This window comes from Gallus gallus, chromosome 3 (genome assembly GCF_016699485.2).
Source record: "Gallus gallus isolate bGalGal1 chromosome 3, bGalGal1.mat.broiler.GRCg7b, whole genome shotgun sequence".
Taxonomy (NCBI): domain Eukaryota; kingdom Metazoa; phylum Chordata; class Aves; order Galliformes; family Phasianidae; genus Gallus; species Gallus gallus.
In genome coordinates this window covers 23,360,542-23,383,314 of record NC_052534.1, presented here as the reverse complement: position 1 = coordinate 23,383,314, position 22,773 = coordinate 23,360,542, and the positions used below count along the sequence as shown (strand labels likewise).

Below are 22,773 nucleotides of genomic sequence, written 5' to 3'. Positions count from 1 at the left end.
GGCAAGTAGAGAACTGTGGACAAACAGAATGCAGGGAGCAAAAAAATTCTTCAAAGTCTCCTTATATCAAAACAAGATTCCCATTAATATAGACAATCCCTTAATCAGGCCTTGTGGAAAATGAGAGCGCAGCACAAAGAAAACAGTAAAATTCCACTTCATACAAAGCTGATTAATTCACTCTTAGAAGGAAGTTTAAAACCCGGGAATTCAGGGAAAAAGCTGGAAGGTAACAACTGCAGAATACTGCAGGTGAAAACAGAGATATATGGCGATACAATCCTCTGAAGGGCTGAAATCAGTGCTCACATGAAACTAGCACAGGAAGCCTCACGCAGTGACACTTAAGCAATTCATTACTTTGTGAATCATATTCTCAGGGGAACATGGGTGGTTTCCAGGCAAAAACGAGGAAAACAAGTAGGAACTGAAAGCAGCAGAAAAAAAGATCAAAGAAATATCTACAGAAAAGAGAGGTTCAGGAGACATGAAAGCTGCTGCTTATATCCTTCTGAAATTTGAAGGCAGAGATGTAGCTAAACCAAGATTCTGATCTTCCAGAAAACAAGCTTCCATATGAAATTGTTCAGGAGCACACAGTGGTTTCCTAGAAGCACGCGAGAAGCCCTAATTGTCTCTTACTGATTTCTACAAGACTAGAGAAAATGTTAAAATGCATTTTATATCATTATTCCTCATTCCTTAGGCAGACTCTGAGGAAGCTCCATGAGTCTGAGCTGTAATTAACTGCTTTTCAGCTAGAAAATGTATGCATAATGGAAATTCTAATGTGCATACACAGTTGATGTTTATATATGTATGAGTGTGCATATAGATAAATAGTGGATAACTAACAATTGTTCATCTAATTCTTAAGAAACCATTAGTACAATTGGATCTTGCAAACTATTAATGGCTATTTGGGGTCTGGGAGAGCAAGGTGGACCGACACATCAAAGTCCACACCTCAAAGCCTGCAGCTTAGTTCTATTTGCATTTATCATTTGAATCTCAACCTTGGAGCAAATTACTAGCCGCCAAAAAAATCCTGTCTCCAGCTAGCTTGGCCAAGCAGAACTCTCTAATAGCATACAATAAACTACCACATCCAGAGTACATTTATTAATCTGTCTTCACGTTCTAGCTGCTTGACCAGTGAAGTTATGCTTTTTAATACTACAAATAGCTTCTTTCCCACAGGCTTTCTGCCCTCATACTTGTGTCCAAGAACTCCATAGGACCACTAACCTGAGGGACAAAGGCTAAACAATCCTGTTTTTAATTTAAATCAATGCTAACTGCACAGAGAAAAAAATAAAACTGTGTTCAGCCAGCATGCCCAGATCACTGCATTTTCTGTTACGGGGTCCCAAACAAGGTAGCTGGTCTGCCTGCTCCGTCCCAACCCAAATATCAGAGGCTGGTGAACCAGAGGTGCAGGCAGGCACTGCTAAGTGCTGCTGCAAGGCCAACCAAATAGTCTGAAAAAGCAGATGGAACAAAGACCTGACTGGGTTTAGAATCATTTAATGGTTTTGTCTTGTGATTTCTTAATAGATCTTTGGTTAATAATTTTACATAATGTGATATGAAAATCATATGTGGCAACTCTAGATATCTAGATAGTAATAACAGTTATCATTTACATCAGAATAATTCAAGTTTAATATTAACTCAAGCTTTTTCTTGTAAAAACAAATAGTCTTGCAAAGAACAATATTGCACACAGGTAACTCAGTAAGACTGTATCTAAATCCTTCCTGCTTAAAGAATTAAGTCCTGACTTCTTCAGGAATCAACAATAAAAATACAACTATCAATGCAAGTTTCTTTTTCTGACTGTACTGACGGTTTTTAATATCATGCACTGTGCCCATATGAGAGCCAGAAGCCCAAAGAAACATGAAACAGACCAGGTCACTATTTGCCCTCAGATATGTGAGCACCTTCAATAAGCATCTATCTGTCTGATAACAGAACCGTTCTGAAATAGTTACTGGATTTTGTGCTCTCGGTGGACAGGACACACTGTCAGCAGGGTAAATATTTCCACTGTGAGCTTCATTGCCCCTTTCTGTGAAGCTAGAACTACAGTACAGTTAAAACTAACAGAAGAAAAAAGTACTGGAAACTAATAAAGCACAATCTAAAAAGAAACAAACTTAGGAATGCAGTGAATGTTTTTCATTAATTCTTTCACATATGGTTTTTATTGCCATCCAAAAATGTCTAAATGTCTCTTATTACCTTATAATAAGCGAACAAGGGATTCGTGTACAGAGCTGCTATCACTGAAATTCAAACTCAAACTTGGAATCTCAGTGAAAAAACTACCTTTTATCTGAAAAAAAAAACCAATATAAATGAACCAAAACCCCTGAACCAACAGGTTCTTCAGCTCCTGCAAATGAAATATGAGTGCTTAATATTTAAAAAAAAAAAAAAATCTCCTGAAATAAAAATCAAGATAACTTTTATAGGCAATTATAAACACCTGCTGGTAAAGAATTTAGAAGAACAACTTCAGTGTCCTTTTAAGATCGTAGCAAGCATCTGCTTGTTCCATCCATAACTTTATTGGATTTTCAGAGAATTTTAATACTTCTTAGTATTTGACTTTATTGGAAAAAAAAATTGTCCTGGTTTGCAAGGAGAAACAAAGAACCTAACCCCCAAACCTCTCCAGCATGCATATGGAAGCGTGTCTAATACTTCCCTCATTGGATTGGCATGACAAAAGCATTCCTGCATTGCATCTGCTTCAGCGTATGCCCAGATGCATGGAGCTCAGGACTAACCTTAATGTGCAGCAGGTGCAGCTCAACCCATGCGAGAGAGAGGCACCAGGGGAGCAGTATCGGGTGCTGCAAAAGAAGGTATGATCAACACTGCTCACACGCATGGCCTCAGCTCAGTGCTATGAACAGGAAACTCAAGAGATTGCCCAGGAGGCAGATACAGGCTGTGGCTGCTGGTAGGAGAGGGGTGCCCAGGTCTTGGCAATGTTCACATACAGCACCCACCACGTGCTCTCCGGGGGCTCTATGCCAAATCAGACAAACCTAATGCCTTTCATCCACTGAAGATCATCTAAGATTAATTCTCAGGTGCTCCTCAAGCCTTTCATTTTCATAGATATTACTTCAACAGAAATCACAATGGACATACACAGGTGGTCACAACACAGACAATACCGCTGCTAGATAAATAAGATTCCAAGAACTAAGTGTGCAAAAACACATTTCTCTACATCTTGTGGCATTCCAATGCAGTGACAAATTTCAAAGTAGCTTCTTAAATAATCTGAATCAAGAAAAAGCAAAAGTGATTCCAGTGTTCACAGCTATGGAGGATGGTCATCTTCCATCCTGTTACTCCATGTAACTATCTTCTGTTACTATAATTTGCTATGTTACTGTTTCCAAGCATGTTTTTATGTGTGCATAAAGACACTGAAGGACTTCTTTGTAGATCTGCTTTGAAGCCAGATGGTTTGCACACCAGCAGCGTCCCAGAGCCCCTGCACACCATAGCTAAGATGTGCAGTCATTAGCATAGGGGGTGTGTGCTGGGGTACGCAGTGAGACACATGCAGTCCAGCAAAAGGAACAGCTCAGGCGAGCTGCAGGAACCTAATTAACAGCACACTGGAGACTGCTTGTCTTTAGAGGTAAAAGCTGACAAGCCACAGAGAAGTGTCTGAGCAGCTTGTCTTGCCTTTAGTTTGCAAAACAGGGAGGTCTTGCAGCAGCAGCTGCAGCTCCCTTCCATCTTATCCTGCTCAAGACAAATCTGTCCAGTTGCAAGGATCTGCCTTCAGAAATCACGTTAACTACTGAATGCTGAACGTTCTGACAGTTGGGTCAAGATATCCATTGGTAATTGGATATTAAATGGCAACTGTCTCATAGAGGACAGATTTAAAGTCACCTGCCCCAAACAGGATGTTGCACAGCAGAGAACTGGCTGAACATTTCTAAGCTGATACTGGGAAGGTGTGGGGGGTGAAATCCCTCTGCAACTACCACAGCTTACAGGTGGTTACTTCTGTGATAGTAAACCCAAAACGAAATCTAACACGTAATCCAACACAGGCATACACAGAAAGCTGTCATAAAATACACATACAACTGTCATAAAATACATCCATTGGTCCGTATTAAAAAATAAAAGTCTTTGTAGGTTGAATCCTTGTAAATTACAACTTTGTTAGTGTTAAAGGTAGAGTGATGTTTCGACACTATACGTTTTAATAACATCAGTAAATGCATTTTCTGTGATGAGAATTTCCAGCTTCACACGGGGTCACTAATCCACATCATATTTCTCTCTCATTCAGCTAGGCTGAGAGCAAACTAAGGCATGACACACACAGAAAGGTATCCATTCATCATTCAGTGAAAGTTCACATCATCTGCAGTAACATAATAAATAGCAGAGAAACATCAAGACCACATAAGTTATAGCCACCAAGATGAGAGAACTGAGAGACAGCCCATCTTTGGCAGGACGTGTAGAATTGCAGATGCACGTTTTCAGGAAAGGATTAGTATTCAAGGTATTTTAGCTGTATGCAACTCAGTATTGCAAAGCTGTGCATTTTAGCAGATACTTTTAGTGTGACTGGCTTTTTATTTTTATTTTTTTAATTCTTGCAAAGCTAAATTGCAGCTGGTCTGGAGAGTACAGATTAGTTTTCTTTTTATAGTAACCACTGCTACACGTGGTTCCACAGCTGGTGTTAGGAGCCCTGGCATAAAGCAGCATTCCCGTAGCTTACGCATCCCTTTTTATCCCTATTGTCTTCAAATGATGCTTTTGATATAAATCAGTTTAGAATATATCTGTAATTTCTCTGTAAATTAGAAAAAAAAATAAAGTTACTGGATTCAAGTTAATTTTCCTCTCATTAGAACAATTTATGCTAGCTTCCAAAAATCTTGACTGCTTTGTTTTAAAGAAAATTCAAAGGAGATCAGAAGTAATCAAACTGTTTATAATGTAGTCTTGCTTGCAGTACACAATTTTGAGACTACGGATTTGTTAATTAGCAGCAAAAAAAGCATGAGACAGAACCTTTGTGCATAGATTGATGTTGTGTACAGCATGCACTTAGGTAACATGCTTCAGTTTTGAAACTGCATGCTTCAGTACAGTTTGCAGGACATCAAAGCAGAGTAGTTTGGCGACACAAGAAGTAGATTTCTTCTGTTGGCACATTCCATCGTGTTCAGTGGGATGGCTCCTTTTCCTGACTGAGCAAGCCAGCAGCAGCAGGTAGCCACAGAACGCAAGATCGATCGGTACAAAGACATACACTTTAGGAGAGACTCATTTCTCATGTTAGGAAACTATATGAAAGCCTTCAGATTCTGTTCTTGTCTCATCAGCATGTGTATGTTTTAATATTGGCAAGACAGAAAGCTGAGAAAATAAATCTTTTAGTTGGCAGTTCTTAATCATCTGATATCTTAGGCAACAATGCAAGACTTGAAGAGCCTTATTTAAACACATTCCGCTCCAAGGAAATCATGCATGTAGTAATTTATTTTAGTCTACTCCAATAATCCACCTCGTATATATTAATATGCATACTGTAGTTTATTTAAATAATAAGAAAGTTGAAATATTTCATTTAGGTGCTCAGAGTTTTTAAGAGATCATGCATTGATGCTCTTTGTTTGTGAAAAGCCAAGTAAAAGATTCACGAGAGAGCCAAATTAGAAAGTGATCAACGGGCATAGCTTAATTCTTACCTTGGCTGTTTTTTTCACGAGTTGACATTTTTGCTGGTTATGGGACAGAAACAAAATATCTTAAAACTATTTCTAAATTCTCACCCTCACCTGCTTGGATGAAGACTGGCACATAGTTCAAAAGTTTAATTTGTTTTGCTTTCGTAACGTCTCTCCATTTGCAAACATACATAGGCAGAAAAATAGGGTGTAACCCCAAGGAACTAAAATGAATCCTCCCACCACCCACCAAAATTCTCTGTCCTTTCTAAAGATCCAATTTGATGAGACATTATCCCTAATTTCAAAGACCTTTACAGAGGCCTTGAGTAAGGGTTGGCAAGATCAGTCTTTGAAGTAAGTAGTAACTCAATTTTAGCTCTGTATCCCTGTTTCAAAACCACAATTCCTAATGTATTTATTTACAAATACTATTAAGTTAAAAATAACTTTTTCATCTTTATTTAAAAATAAAGTTTTTTATTTACCTTGGCTGATGATGACATCTTTGTGCCTAGGGAAAAATTCAAAGTTATTGTTAGGACTTTACGAAACTCATATCATCTAATTTTATATTTTATTCCATTAGGCACTATACACAGACTCTGAGTCTGTGTATAATATAACTGTACCACAGGATGCCATATAATTAACTTTGGTCAACATTGCAAACTTTTACACACATTATTTCAATCAGGTCTCTATATTTTTATTTTTAAGTTAAAGTGCTTGACAGCATGGCAAGGGTTCCTAAGAACTACTTTGACAGCAAGAAGTAAAATGATGTTTAAAATAAATTATCAAGGTTATATTTTTTGTGCACTGAAAATTCCATTTTAAGAGCAAACGTGTAACAATAAAATGTTTTAAGCTTCCAAACACCCTCAGGTCTGCATGTGAAGAATTTACCACCTGTCAAAACAAGCTGTCTGCACACAACAACATGAAATTCTCTAGGAATTAACCCTGTTAGACATGTGGGTTAAATGTAAGCAAGTCAAAGTTTCATTTATAATGGATCCACACAGCATTACTGGATATACACACAAAGCCTTCTTAAGGAATGCAGTTCAGATGTCTTTCCTTGCCAGAACCAAGAATGAACTTTCACAAAAATTCTGTTTCGGGGGAGGGAAGAAATACTGATTTCAAGCATCAGAGCTACTTCTTATCAGAATAACACTTCTTGATGGGAGAACACATTGCATTAGAAAAAAATAAAAATAAAAAAAATAAAAAACAAATCCACCCTTAAATACATTTGAAATTCAGCAGCAAGGTATGAGAGGCATCCATTGGATAGAGGTCGAGTTTTTGCAACAGTGACTAAGGGTCAAGCATGTGCATGAGGAAAGTTGTCTCTGGCTATTGATACAGTCACCCTTCACTGTGCTACCAAAAGACAAATTAAAGGCAAATTCACAGTTTTGCCTAAAAAACATTGAAGGATTGTCTGCTGTGAGAACGCTGTTACTTCTGTGACGTTATCAGACTGATTTACAGCTCAGTGCTGGCTTAAAGATTGAGCTTACTAAACAAAGTCCATATTCCAGGCTGGCAGTGCAAAGCACATGTAAAAAAAATTCTGTCCTGGGCCTACAGTAGGGGCTGAATTCTATTCCCTTGCACAAGACTGGCAATTTTAGGTAGATTAGGTCAACTTTTATAACTGGGAGCTTTAAATGCATTATGTCAGTCTTTGCACAATATGGCTGATTCTATTAGAAGTCAAGCATGCAGGACCTAAGAAATGAGCTTTAATCTGTGCTCTTGAATACAAATATTGTTTTTACTATAAATCTGAAAGTAAGAACAAAAGACTCAATACACTGCAATATCCTTTCCTCAATCAGACAATAGTTTACAATTCACACTGTTGAAAGCTTCATTTTTACCCAGTGCTTTAAGATACGTGAGTTTCAAGCTGCAGACAGACAACTCTTTCTCACAGAAATGAATCCTAATCTTTCCTCAACCACTCTCAAGACATCTGATTTGCTCTACAGTAGAGATCATAGAAGGGTAGCATTCAATGTCTTCTAGACAAAAAGCAGGAAAGTGAAACTAGGAACTCACTTTGACCTTTCCTGAACCAAAACACAAAATGGCAATAAAATTAAAATATATTTTTCAATATTAAAAAAAGGAAAACCTTAACACTTTTTGAAAGATATTTTATTAGGATAGTGGAAGTCAGGAAATAAATTTGATAAAGAAGAGGGTTGTTCTTTCCTAAATATTATCTACAAGTACTCTGCTACAATTGAAATTGCCAAAGGGCTTTTAAATTCTGACAGTGAAAAACAATAATAAAAGGAAAAGAAGTACTTGCAAAATATGCAAGCCATAATCTCTCTCACACAGCACTTCACTGAACCACAGCACTCCTCAGGCTAAGCATAAAGCTTTTAGTAAATGTGCCAATACCTACAGCCCCAAATTAATTTATGATGTTTTTGTTCTTGTTCCTAGGGAAGATGGTATGCACTTACACCATTCTTATCAAATATGTGTTTGCAAGTCTCATATGCAAGCTCAGGACACCATCATGGAAATTACTCTGAAAGGCCTGAGGAGTTTTACCTGTCACAGCAGGAGTGGCTTTCAGGTAGTCCTGCCTTGGGTCAGTTAATGATGATTTGAATGAAGATTAAAGAGTACATGTATGAGATCAGGAAGGACATCAAGGTAGAGCAGCTGGCAGCACTTCTGGGGCAAGCTCAGAACTCAGAGGGATCTCTGAAAACAGCAGAGGGCTCAACCCAAAAGTCAGCACAATGGTTTCAACCAAGTGAGCACAATTCCAAAAGATAAAAAAGAAACCAAACTTACAAATATGAAGCTGGAAACCCAAGTGGCAAAGAGGACAAAAAGTGGGTCACAGCAAGGGGGTCAGCAACACAGAATAAGAGCAAAACACAAACTTGTATCTGTGCTAACAAGCAGGTAAGTAACTACTCTGTGCTATTCTTTCCTAGTGAGATCCCTGTGGAGAGCACTAACTGAGAAAAATAATACTGAAGAAGAGCACAAAGGGAACGATGGGTTAGAGCACATTACCCACACATAAGGGCAGAGGTAACAGGGCTTCCACCACGCGGAAGGGAGAACACAGCAGCTAAAAAGTGACAAACTATTGCCACCATTCAGTATTCACAAAAAGGTCAGCTTAATTTATAGATGCAGTGGCTCACCTGAGCACAGCATCCCACTGCACTCTGGAAGCAGGATGTACAGAGCAAAGCAGGGAAGGCTTCTGCCTGGCCTCAGCACCCATCAGCCTACCAGCCACTTTGAGCACCCTTAGGCTCACCACTCCTCCTCCTCACACCCTTCTTGGTAAGATGGTGGAGAAGTGGCATTCTATGCCTCATCAAGAGCTTAATGAAATAACCACACACCGTTCAATTCTTCAGCCCTTTTGTGACATCTGGGGGCACTTGGGTTCACTAGCACAGTGCAGGAAAGGAAGCACGTGCACAATTGCTGCATCAAAGTCGGCCGCCTTGCACAAAGTATAAAGAGAAGCTGTAAGGCGGGCCTAGAAAAACACTGCAACTCTACTATTCAAATAGAACTCTTTGAAGGACAGAAGTAACAGAAGATAAACCTTGGCATACTAAAGGTCAAATTGAAGAGAAAATCCCTGCCTATTATCTAGAAACAGTATGCAGAAATTTGTTAACCAGTGACCTACCTGAAATCATACATGTTTATTTTTGTAACTACAATCTACTTTAGAAACACACGCGTCAAATCCAGTGAATTAACTGCAAGGAAATATAATAGCATTTTCAAATAATTATTAATCACTAAAATGACTGGTTAGAAACTTCACTACAGCAGTACTAAGCTATAAATCATAATCCATAGCACATAATTCTGCTAACCCAAACAGACTATTAAAATATATTTATACTAACTCCATGCTTTCACATTTTATAGTGATTTTCAGATTCCACAGACATCTGGAGTGTCATATTTCAAAATTGTGCAAGTAAGTATCTGCAGTGAAAACAAAAATGCAAATGTTTTTTGCATGTATTTCAGTTCACTACATTATGCAATTTCATAATATTTTGATTCTAAAGTTCACTCACTTTTATGCACCAACTATACGTACTTGTCTGCATTCTTTGCCACTTTCGATATTAATTTAGATGTTGATGCTACTCTCAGTAGCTTGTTACGACCGTCATCCGAGCTCTCCCAAGCACTGTGAGGTTTCTCAGCAGTCAATGATCTCTTTATGCTAGAAGAAAAAAAATGTATTTTAGAATGACAAGTTAATAAGATAAGAGTAACTGGAATGGGTTTGCAACCGACAGACCAAGCAGCAGTAGACAAAAGCAGAGCTAGATCTTCCTTCAAGCTGAAGCATGAAACAGGGAAAAAAAAGATTAGTCAAAAAGTTCTAACTGGATGAACATAAACAACTGAGCAAGACAGATGCCAAATGTTTTATCCATTCTTTTCCATTTTCACATGCTCTCACATAAAGACTTGAACAAAAAAAGATCTCTGTACTTCATTACTACTTTGCTAGCAAATTAGAAAAAGGGGGAAAAAGAAGCTATGACATATTAGCTTTAAAGAATAAATTAAAAAGAAAAAAACAACTCAGAAAAATAGATTTTCTTACTGACTCGTCAGATTTAAACCAACAATCTGTGGTGGAACAACTCTGCCAGACTACGACTGAATATGGCTGCTTTGGAGATAGCCCATTCTAAACAACATTAATAGCTTTAATCTTTTTGAAAAATGTCTGCAAACTTCCTACATGAAGGCAAGCTAGGTTTAGTTAGGTGTTACAGACAAATCTCCAAATTCTGAAGTACTTTTTCAGCAATCTTATTACAGCCAATTTACAATAATAGTAACCTGAAAATTTTTACAGTCATTATTTCATTTGTTTCATACACAAATCAGGGAAAATACGTGCAAATGTGATCTAGGCCATATTACTCTCATCCAACTGTCTTTGTCTGCATCTGTTCAGCTAGCAGTGTTACATGTCATCCCATCAGAAATGCTTTTTGCAGGCGTAAGTTCTGAACCGCAGCCTCAGAACTGGCAAGTGCACCTCCACAGCACCTCAGGAGGCTAGAAAACGTCCCGAGACAAACACATTAACCAAATCATGTTACACCATCAAGAGACCACAAAAGGCACTTATTTTTTTCCCCACATTGCAAAAGATTAGTATGCAAGACTTCAGGCAAACACCTTTACAGTGAGATACCAAGGCAAAAGGACAACAGGCCGCAAGTTCAGCTTCAGATAACATAGAGTTTGTACAAGACATGAAGACAGCCTTTATGCAGTGTTATGACATGCATCAGTCAAGTGGAAATTTAAATATTTATTAGAATTCAAGCAATGCAAGACAACAATCTTGTGAACTACAGTAAATTTCAGAGGAATAATTTTAAAGGCTTGTTTGTCTCCCGAACAAAAAACGCTAAAGAAAAAGATGTCATACCTTCCCAAAAAATAAGATAATGAACCAAAAAAAAAAAAAAAGCAAAAACCAAGCAAAAAACAGGAAAAAAAACCCAAAACTCAAAAACTCAATGCAATAAGTGATCTGAACAGTCCTTAAATCCAGAAGTAATTACCCAAATCATAAAATTCACTTCCCTAACTTTACAGTTCATTAGTTTTTTATTGTCTATGTTTTGCTCCTCCAAAAAGAGCAGAAACACAGAGGCAAATCTAGAACTCCTACCTCCAGTCAAGTCAAGCAGTTCTGTGATTTGGGTGTCAAAATACAACTTCACTCAAGTAAAGAATCAGAATAAACGTGAACTGCCCTGCAAGCTAGCAGGAATTAAAAGAGGTAGAAGGCAAAAATAAAAATAAATAATAAAATCTGAACTGCAGTCACATTATAGAATAATTGAAAAGAAAAACATCCAAAAAGATAGAATTGCAATAATGTTAACCTGTATGAAATTTTACTGCAGGTAGTAAATGTCTATGCATGAAATGCACTCCACAATTCAACTACTTTAGCCAAAACATACAATGTGTATTTTGAGAAAGATCAAGTCACAATCATTCCTACGTACTTTAGGATAATGACTGATTAGAGGTAAATTGACTATATTAGAATATCAATCACTGAGAACAAAATATTTTGCAATCTCAAATTTGCACAAAAATTTTCAAGAGATTTGCTCTGTTGCAGTGCATATTGAATGCATTCTACTGAATGTATTCTTTCATCAAAAAAAAAATTAAACATTAACTTGATCAGGAAATTGGAACTATTTCACATGACTTGTTGTCAGATATGAACTCAGTGTCATTACAATCATTTTCTAGCTCTGTACTGTGAAAACCTTTTAGTTGGAGCAGAACTCTTGCTTTCTGGAGTTTGCCTGTGTGTTTGGAGAGTCTGTGAGGGCGGCTGGGGAGAAGGTGATGCTTGAGTTTGTGGACTTTGATCATTAGAATGAGATTCCTCTTTTTTTTCTTTCTGTCCAGGAGATTTTTCTTTCTTTTTTTCTGTACCGCTGTAAAATAAAGTATAATATAGGGGAAAAGAAAAAAAAAAAAAAGAAAAGAAAAGAAAAGAAAGAAAAAAAGAGAACAAGCAAATAAATTAAAAAAGTGGGAGAAAATTCCCTCTATGAAAAGATGGGCAAAGTATGTCACAGCATTATGTATATATCATCACTTAAACTTCTGATTATCTACTCACTCTGTTCAAGCTAGAATTTTGCTAAAACAAGATATATTTACAAGCTCCAAAAATAAAAACGGTGATAGAATTGTGTACGTTTATTTACTTATTTATACTGGAGAGTTATACTAAATTTACTCTGATTTAAATCCAAATACAACTTTGATTTGAATATGCTTCGGTGCTGCTACAGCATTTGAAGCTGACAGAAGTGAATGCAGCAGAGTTCAAAGGAAATCATCTCTCAAAACACATCACTGTTTTGAACTGCAGCTGGATAATGTCAGGCTATCTTGCCACTTCTTCAGTGTTGTTAGTACAAAAGAAACAAGAATTCATCTTTATTTTCACATTGCTGTATTTATCAGGTTAACATTTGAAACAGCTTAAAGTTTACGTCATTAACAACCTTAAATTCATTAGCGATCTAACTAAAGGTCACTAGCATAGAACAGCACAGTTTGCAGTATACTAAATGACATAATGAGTAACAGGACCTGAAAGACAAGAGCATTCAACAGTATATAGCATATTTGTTATAAGATTTAAAAAAAGAACCGCTTCCAAAATAAATGTATCAGTTGAACATAGCACCAGTTAAAATGTGGAAAAAAGGATTCTCCTCTTACATTCAAAGTGAAACAAAAACTGCACCCTTCTGAAGAGCTGTATTTAGATTTCTATTCCTCCACATCACTTTTTCCCCCAACTCCTGTGTAATCGTAACTGTTTTTCCATTTACTTTTTTTCCACAAAACACTATCTGTGAAAAGGAGTTAAGTAAATACTCAAAATACATTAATAAAAACAGAGCCCTGATTTTAATACAAGATTCATAGGATCCTCTTGACTCAGTTGTTAACTCAAAATGCATCATCTGTCACTGAAACAAAACCTTCAAAACATTTCACTTCAATAATTCCACATGCTTCTGACAAAGCACTGAAGATTTGGTTCAATAGCAGAGAATAACATGATCCCCTCCCCCCCCCCCCCACCCCCCCCCCCCCAAAAAAAACCAAAAACATTCATAAGGCTTGATTAGAATTTCTACTCTAAACCATATCAACTAGTTAAACACATCAATATAGTACCTCTAAATTACATTTTCTTTTCAGTAAGGAGAAAACAGAACAGAATGGGCATTAGGAAAAAATTTATTTACCTTGAAGGTGGATCAAACACTGAAATAGGCTTCCTAGAGAGGTGGTTGATGCCCCATGTCTGTCAGTGTTCAAGAGGCATTTGGACAATGCCCTCACAGTTAACATTTTAACCCTGTTGTGGTCAGTTGGACTTGATGATCATTGAAAGTCCTTTCCCACTCAGCTTTTCTACTCTATAATGACATGCCAGCAATCCTAAAATTCATCTCTTCATTCTTCCAGCATGCTAGTACAAGAAGCATTTGCTGATAGCAGTGCATTACCTAACTTAACTATTCAGTCTCATATTTTCTGTGTTCTTATCTGAACTCATTCAGCTCATCTGACCCACCTCCTAGATACCATAGGTTCAATATAGGAATATTTTAATTTATTCACTGAACTTATCAGCTGCAGACTGTCCATTTCCCACCTTTGACGTGACTTTCACTTCTTAGCTTCTCTGTTGAACTCTGAGAGTCACTCGACCACTGACAACAGTTGCAGCAGAAGGTATACTTGGTGTTCCAATACAATGCTTTTTATCTGGCTCCAGGTTGCAAGTAAATTTTTTCCTTTTTTTTTTTTTTTTGTTGGCTATTTTAATTTGAAAGTTAAAATATGTTCACTGTAAAATATATTCACTGTGAGTGCTGAATGTATTTGATTTACTCCCTCCTGCTAAAATCTTCAGCTTAATTGCATTATGACTGCTGTTGTAGAGTGGCTCTCCCACTAATATCTCTGGAACGACTAAGACCTCTTGTGCAACAACTGAAACCAAATCAAAGGGAGTACCTTTTTTTTTGTGGGTTTCTAAAGATTAGTTCTTCTGGGAAGCAGTCACTTAATGCATCCAAAAATTTGTTCCAAATCCCAACTTGATGAGGCATTTCTTCAATTCACATTCAAGTATTTGAGATCTATCACTACCTGTGCTAATTTTCCAGATTCTCCTTTTTCACTTAACCCAATGCTTCATCCCTTGGATCACAACACTCTGGCAGCTGCAGTGGAGGGTGGCCAGTCTGAAATTACACAGCTCCTTACCAGAAGCTGTTTTCAGAAAAAATGTTTAGTCTTAAGGAAAATGATCACAGGTCTCAGTACAGCACAAAGTACAAACGTGTTTCTCTGTTGATACAGAAAGCATGCAGCATGTTTTTTGTTGAAAAGCATTTCAGCATCTCTGTCACACATCAGTTCCAGACAACTAGGAAGAATATTTCCTCAAACATATCACTTCGCCTCTGAGAATCAGACATCATCTATCTGTTTTTTCGCAATATGTTTCTGAGCTCTGTTTTCAGTGCTCCTGAAGTGACAGCTTTGAAATTGTACCATATGCTTGTTGAAATGAGACACAATGCTGTTGTGCAGTTGTACTGAGTTATCAGATCATTTCCATGATTTCACAGTGTTCAAGGTTAGTAGAGCAAGGATTAAGGAGTCCAGGTATGAAACTGTTTATTTGTAGAGTAGCTCAAAGATGGCAGGTCTATAGAGGCCAGAGCCCCAGAAACACGCAATATTAAGCCTGCAGAGCACAAAGAAACTAAATTTCCAATAGATGACAAGATGCATGGCTTTTCACGTTCTGAATATTTGTAGCCGTGCTCCTTTCATCATAAGGAAAAAGGTGTTGGAAATAGACATGTCCATCCTAAATTTGTTAAGAAGATGGGACTGTTGAAATTCACTTATGATTCCCAGCAGGGACACTGTTTGGTATGGAGCAGTTTTGCTGTTGTTACCAAAAGAAAAAAAATTACCAAACTTCACATCCACAAAGAGAGAATTAACATCTTTCTTCTTTCTTAAGTTCATCTTTCTTAAAACAGTATTGTTACAAAAGGACAAACCTATTGTCTTCCAAATACCAAACAAATTTTATGGAAGACTGTGGAAAGGCATTAGAACTGCAGAGCAGATAACTGAAAATTGGGGGTCTTAAAAATTCCTGAAACAGGCCTCCCCACCTGGATAATTGGTTTCAGAGCCTGGGCAAAGGTACACTCCACACATTAGGGTTTTCCTCTTGTGACTCATCCAGGTATCCTTTTAAAGATTAAACTCAGATGAAAGGGATGCCAGTCACACCACTCTGTTACTCTTCCATACTCAAGTGCCCAGCAGCCAATGAATCAGGAAGGCAAATGCAAACTGAGCACTGCTGGAAACAGACTGGCTCTCATCAATGTGCTAAGAGCCACGGGGTAAGATTAATGGAAAAGTGCTAGTTAACAAATACTTTCCTGCAGGAGTGTCTTTTGTCCCAGTGCCTGTTGTGCTAGCAGATAGAGACATACCGTGATCAGTTTCTAATTTATTGCTGAAAAAATAAACAAGAAGATACGCAATGCTCTATGAGGGAGAAGAGTGAAGACCAGGGTATTACCCTTCCTTTCCACGTTCCAAATGGCACTAAAGGTTTGTTTTTTAATTTGTTCTTATATAGTTTATATTTGCGTGCAACATTTTTATTCCCTGAAATATATCATTTTCCTGTCTTGTTGTACAGCACAGTATTTACATCCACAGCAGAAAATAAAACAGCTACTGGAGTTACCAGAGAACTCTGCAGAGGCCAAGAATTTGTTCACATAATTTACCACAGTTATACATTAAGAGTATTCTCTGTCCCGTGGCTATATCAGGCAGCTTGTTCTTCCCAGTGAATCAGTGCAAACTATTGATTAAATAAGCCATGCAATCATTATTTAAAAGTCCTACAGAAGAAAGTAATTATAGAAACATTTTGCTTGCTGTATTCAGCAGGAACCATTACACCGAGGGGAAAAAAAAGCCATTGCTTTGTGCATAGCTCATTTAAATTTCAAATACTTAAAAGTGTCATTTTTACATATTTGAGATCTGATACATATTTGCAAAGACAAAGACATTTTAAGATTTTATGTTAAAAAAAAAAGTAAACTTCTGTCTTAAAATCCACTATTGTTTCATCGCTATTTTACTATTGCCTGCTATTTACACTCAAGACAATTAACTGAGTTTTGTCTTAAGTTTCCCTGGGGGTGGAAAAAGAAAGATTTGGATGAATACCAGAAGGAAAGTTTTCCATTCACATTGGAAATATATTTGCCCCTTCTGTCTCTTGGTGGGAATGCATTTTGGTCAGTGTACACTATAGAGATACTCTGTATTTAAGAATTCTTATTAGAACCCTGCCGTAAGCAGCTCAACAACATGGCACGTTTCCAAAGCTTATTTTTGCCTTATTACACATTATTTTCTCATTTTACTTTATAAAATGTGATTTCAATTTTAGTAACCACTTGGTACCTTTTTGCAGTAGATAAAGAAGTTTCTTTTCTGGCAACAGATACAGAGGAAATGTGGCTTGTTTTCCTGCTTCCTGTACTCCCGTTGGTTATACAGGACATCGAGATAGCTTCTCGGAGGCTTGGCTGACCTAGGAAATGAAAATGAAGAGCGGAAGGATTTAGACTTTACATCTCTGTCTCAAAGATCTATCAGAGAAGCCATAAACTTTCAGAGGTGGACCTGGTAATCCCACAGCAGCAGTCCCAGCACCTGGGACAGCCAACCATCTGGTATCCAGTGACATACATGCACGACAGCCTTAAACTAGATAGTTGGAGAAGGGAGACCTGAGACACTTAGAGAAAGGCAAGAATTCACTATGAAAGGAGACATCCTCTGCTGCCACAATGACAGCAAATAGCTTGTCACATCTCTTTATAGTTGTGATCCACAGAGAGAATTATAGATTACGGCTAGCCTGGTAAACTGGAGTAGTAGTGCAGATCAGACAATTTCAACTCTATTTCAAAACCATCACAGTTCACAGATAATACCACATAAGGTCTGTTGCTTTCAATAAAGTTTTCAGTTTCTTTTCAGCTGCCCATTTCCATCTTAAAAAGGTCTACATTTTAGCATATGTGTTATTAAATTTAATTATTAAAATAAGTTATTAAATTTCTGATATAGTTTACTCCTTTGAATATCTGCCCCACCCAGTGAGCACTGCAGACTCTCTCTTGATTGAATCAAGACTGTGTATGTGAGGAAGGCTGTTTGTCAGATGCCCAATTCACTCACTGAGAAGTTTGAAAATATGTAGTGAATATAGGAGGGGACTGGAAAGAAGAGAGGAGGGAGCATAGGCTCTTCTATATAGAGGGCTGAATGCCAGCTGACAATCAGCACCTTGACCAGCCTCTGCCACAGCCAGGGAAGTACACGGCATTCTACTGGAACCTGACATTTCACCATCTCCCACTAATTATCCATGTGCCTTCTTTTTTGTGTTCCTGTCTTATTTTTAAGGTCACGTTCAGAAAAGAGTTTTGCCCTCCTTTCCCTGTAGTTCCAAATTTGTGCTTTTCACTTCTGGAGCATCCCATGCACTGGAGGAAAAAAGAAAAAAAGAAAAAAAGAAAAAAGCACCCCCAAATTAGTAGCCACTTCTGTCCACATCTCCGTGCCACATCTCCATTGCAGAAACAGCAAATTGTCACTGTTCCTCACAGGGTCATGATGTCCAGTCACTCAGACTTCAGCAACAAGCATGAAGGACACGAATGACAGGAAAAATCATGCACCTGTGTTCACGGCAGGCTTAGAATAGTGTGAAATAGATAAGGCACGAGGCCACGTGTCAAAGCAGTCAGGAAGAATCAACTGCTCTGTGCACGCAAGGAAACTCGTGCAGACGTATCATTAAAACAATACCAGTTTTGGTCAATTTATCCAATTGCGGCTCTGTCAAGCAGGTTGAGGGACAATCTAATGCTTAAACAAGTGCTTTACGTATGAGGGAGATGTGCCAAGGGAATATTAGGTTTTAGAACTATTTGACTGGAAGCAGAAATGGACAGACACGAGCAGACTGCATCCTAATTCAATTGCACCAAGCAACACAAAAGGGGCCATATCTGAAATTCACATTGCACGAGGCCAGTGGAGCACACAAAATATCCCAGAAACAAGACTGAAGGAAACCTGAAGAAAGTAAAGACACTTCAATGCAGAAACACTGCAAAGATCTCTACTGTTCTTCCTGAATTCTTCACACATCAGCTCTGCTTGGTTTCTTCCAACTCTGTATTTCTTAGATAACATTTTATTGGACATATTTGCAATATAGATTTCAAAGGTTAATGGACCACACAAAACCAACAAAACTGAAAAGATTTTTACTCTCTTCTGAAACTTGAATTGCAAGAAAGAGCATACAAGCTGAAAAGGCACTTTTAGCATTAGAAACCTATAAATTAGATTCTTTTATTTTCACTGACAAAGTAAATCATCTTCTTTGTAGAAATGCATAATATCAAGGCCTATGATTCACTCTTGAACTGCACATGACCTTAACATCCCTGTCTGCTCATCGTAATAGATCAGTGCCTTCCCAAACAGCACTAGTGCAGCCTACCAGAAATGGGAATCTGGAGGCATAATAGCGGCAATTCTCAATATTGCCAGCTAAGCATTCACTGAAAAGCATAAAGAACAGCAGTCCTTCAGGCAAGGTACAGAATATCACTAAGACAGAAACAAAGAAATGCTCTTTTCCTAAGCAAGGTGTACACTGACGTTCCGTTCACAGACAGTATCTAGAATTCTTCTTGCGAAGTAGGGAAAGCATTAGTTCTCACTTACATCCAAGGACAAAAGTGGTCACGAGTAAAACTGTACATCATCACATGCTCACAACAAGAATGTGCTCTGCTCCATGCAATGACTAACACAGTAATTAGGAAAAAAAGGGTTTTGTAAAACAATTTTTGGGTCATGCGCTTCTCGAGAAGAGGATTTTGATGACAGATCTGCAGAGTACTTCATTATTTCAACAAATGGCATGCAAATTCAGGTTTGAGATGAAGATTCTTGAATCAAAAGAATAGCATTCTTGTAAAATGACTGACGATTACCATAACATAGATCTATTTAACCATTAATTTCTTTAAAATATTTACATTCAGACCAAAACAACAAAAATCCTGGGAACTGCATTGGTCGATTTTGATGTTTTTCATGTGTCAAAATATATCAGGCTCTCTTTTACAATCAAAAATAAAACTTTGGTCAGTGGCAGTTTGGTGCCATACAACATGCAATGAAATGTAAAAATCAGCACACAAACACAGAACACACAAACACCCTCAAATACTCAACATGTTTAAGAAATAAGCCCCCTTCCAGACTCTACAAAATACATTATAATATTGCTAGGTATTCTAAAAATGACCATCAGAAAACTTGTTTTTAAAGGAAAAAAAAAAATCAAGTATATATCTAACTGTATGTAAACAAAAAACACTTTGATTTTCAATTGTTACTGTGAAAGAAGGACCAGTTTAAGCCCTGTACAAGCCCCAGGCAGCAGAGCATTAATGTCTGCCTCTCCATTGGAACAGACAGCACAGGGCTCTTCTCAGCCAGGGTGAGAGCCCAAGCTGGCCCAAGCCAAACAGTCAACTTCATGACTTTTAACCAGAGGATCTCTGTAGTCAGATGGTTTCAAAAATTAGTAATGTCACAATCTTCCTCTTCACTATATTTTACTACAGGTTAATCAAAGTTACTTCAGAAACCTGTGTAATAACAAAGAAATTCAGGAGAACGCGATTTCCATATCAATGGACAACTGAGTAGTCCCAGCATTCAGATCGCATATCTCCCCAGTATCGTGTTGAATGTCTCTTTCTAGAATAAACAGTCTGAAAATTTTCAGAACAGTACTCCTCTTTATCTGTAGCTTTGGAACAAAAGCCAGACATAAACTGAACGTACAATGAAAGCCAGTGCATGGTGACCAGGATTAAAGCCAAATTGTCAGAGATCAAAGAGGTAAAAATATATTTTATGGATAGTAGGTTCATCTCTGTTTGATAATTTTCATAAACTAATATCTGTTGAGTTCAAAGAAGCTTTTCATTAACATCTGTCAAGTATACATGTGTGAGAAAAAGATAAGTAGGATCAGGAAAAAACACAGGACACAACAAACCGATAATATATTTCCACTCCTTTATCAGCCTTGATTAGCTAACTGTGGGAAAACCAAGGCATAGCTGTAAGAGACAGCGATAAGTTTTGAAAATACACATCTCATGATAACACAATAGCTTTTCTTTCCAACATACTGGAGCTGAACCTAGTAATTCATTTCTCTTCTCCAAACTGGTTACAGTTCATTATCAACTTCTCTTACGTTATCCATAATAATTAGTTGAGTATCTTCATATTTGCTGATCCTGACAGGTATACTGCCTTTCTTCCAAAGAAAAGCCAAAACCTACTTTCTCCTCTTAGGATAATTTCAATTAACTGATGTAGCCATGTTAAAATACCTTCTCTGTACATGTCATCCAAGTGGATTTAAAACAAAAACCTCAAAAAAGTTATTTCTAAGAAAAATAAACAAAAAAAGATTTGCTTATATCCTTTTTAAGGCTTTTTTTTTTAAAATACAGGAATAAGGTTTATGATATCAAAACCATCCAACAATCTTAAATACTTTATTTTTTACCAAAACTTAGAAAATATACCTATATATTTAAAATATATTACATGCATAGGCGTTTTGTGCAAATAAAACTGATAGCTTGAAAAACAAAAACCCACTTTAGCACTCATACCAAAGACATGTACCATCTATGCTTAACCCCACTATTAGTCACCAGACAACTTGCACAGGTGAGCCTTTAATAGGGTAGCAGAACATGAGGTTTTATCAATACTTCCTTCCTAAAATAAAGCCATCAAAAACAAACTTGAAAGTATGATGAACTTAGACTTGCTTCAAGATGCTATTAATAAATTATATCAAAGCAGCTGTAGTTGTTTCTTTGTTTCCAAAGTTTCAAAGGACAAGACAACACTCAGCTGATGGAAGACTGGCAAAGACTTGGGAGCACTAAACCTCCATTTGAAAAGAGAAGGCAGGAAAAAATTTCTTCAGTACTTCGGTTTATTCAACTATTTCATCATGTAAGTTAAATTCTAAATGAAGATATTCTAAGCAGAAAAAATGTTCTGTTCTTCTATCCCACGAGCAGAAATCACAGGTCAGGATGAGGTACCAATTCTCCAATAATGAACAATACAAATCAGAAAAAACAAGTCAACTTGCTTTACTGCCAATTGATTATACTTAATCCTGCTTAATAATCCAATTTAAAGTCAAAACTAAGTTTTGAAAAACTTAAATATTCTTAAATTAATTACTTCTATCTGAAAAAGTTCCAGATCTTTTTTTGTATTTTTCGTTAATAAGTCCAATTTGTCTTTTCCAATTAAAAGGAAAAGAGCAATCTAAATAGAGTCTTGTTAATGTGAAATGGTTGGAAAACATACAAAGGCCAAGTATCTTTCAGTGCATGCAAATTTCTCAGTAGTTATATTAATTACAATGCTAAAAAAAATAATATTTATTTACAGATTTCTTACTTATTTTTATAGCTATCAATGTGTATACAGCGACGTACACATTTTCTTATTATAACTACTCCTCTAACAGATAAAACTAGTTTTTCAGGTGTTGTGTTCCCAGAAGTCTAGGAGAACCACGCTCCTAGTAGTAGATTTAAAAACTACTCCTGAGAGAAACTGAAGACTTCCTTGGTGTGAAAGAACCAACAGCTTATTAAAATCACACAGCACTTTTTCTCCCCCCTCCCTACCATCCTACCATTTTGGTAAACTTTTCCAAAGGCACTTCAACCAATTCCAAATGAGCTGTATTCAAGCAGAGGAAATAATAATAAAAAAAAGTATCTGTGGTATTTTGAAACAATTTGATAAACTCTTTACCTGAGTCTTGAAAAAAGCTACTGAAGAGTTGTGAAAAATAAGACAGTTTTTGCTTTGGAAAAGCTAACTGCATTGTTTAGTGATTCAAGATTGCAATTCGTAGCTTGAGAAGCATCATGGAGAGTAGTAGAGCAGTACCTCAGGAGTATTAGTCCACACTCTTAAAACAAAAAACAAACAAACAAAAAACCCAAACCCACACAAATACCTAAAAGTATATCCAAAACTGGAAGAAGCATGTGGAAAAAGACTAAGAGTACTTATCACCACAACTGAAAAACAACCCACTTCAACACTCTGAACATTCTTAGCATGAACAGGATTATTAGGTTACAAAAGTTAAATAATAAAAAAATCTACTTTCCTCTTCACTTCTCTTTCCTTCAACTTAGTTTAG

The 22,773-nt window shown here is 37.1% G+C and overlaps 1 protein-coding gene across 15 annotated transcripts in view; it reads right to left on the bottom strand.

Moving 5' to 3' along the window:
* Positions 1-22,773, bottom strand: part of EML4 (EMAP like 4) — a 153,489-nt gene that overhangs the window by 44,291 nt on the left and 86,425 nt on the right. For 8 of the 15 annotated variants that reach the window (XM_001233826.6, XM_040697669.2, XM_046939706.1 and 5 more), the window contains 5 exons: positions 16,875-17,004; positions 12,083-12,256; positions 9,859-9,987; positions 6,224-6,249; positions 5,757-5,789 (listed from right to left, as the gene is read on the bottom strand). In XM_001233826.6, coding sequence (XP_001233827.2) covers positions 5,757-5,789; positions 6,224-6,249; positions 9,859-9,987; positions 12,083-12,256; positions 16,875-17,004 — 492 coding nt within the window. Of the gene's footprint in view, positions 1-5,756; positions 5,790-6,223; positions 6,250-9,858; positions 9,988-12,082; positions 12,257-13,591; positions 17,005-22,773 lie in introns of those variants that run through there. The other 7 variants (XM_046939703.1, XM_040697668.2, XM_046939704.1 and 4 more) reach the window with 4 other exon arrangements.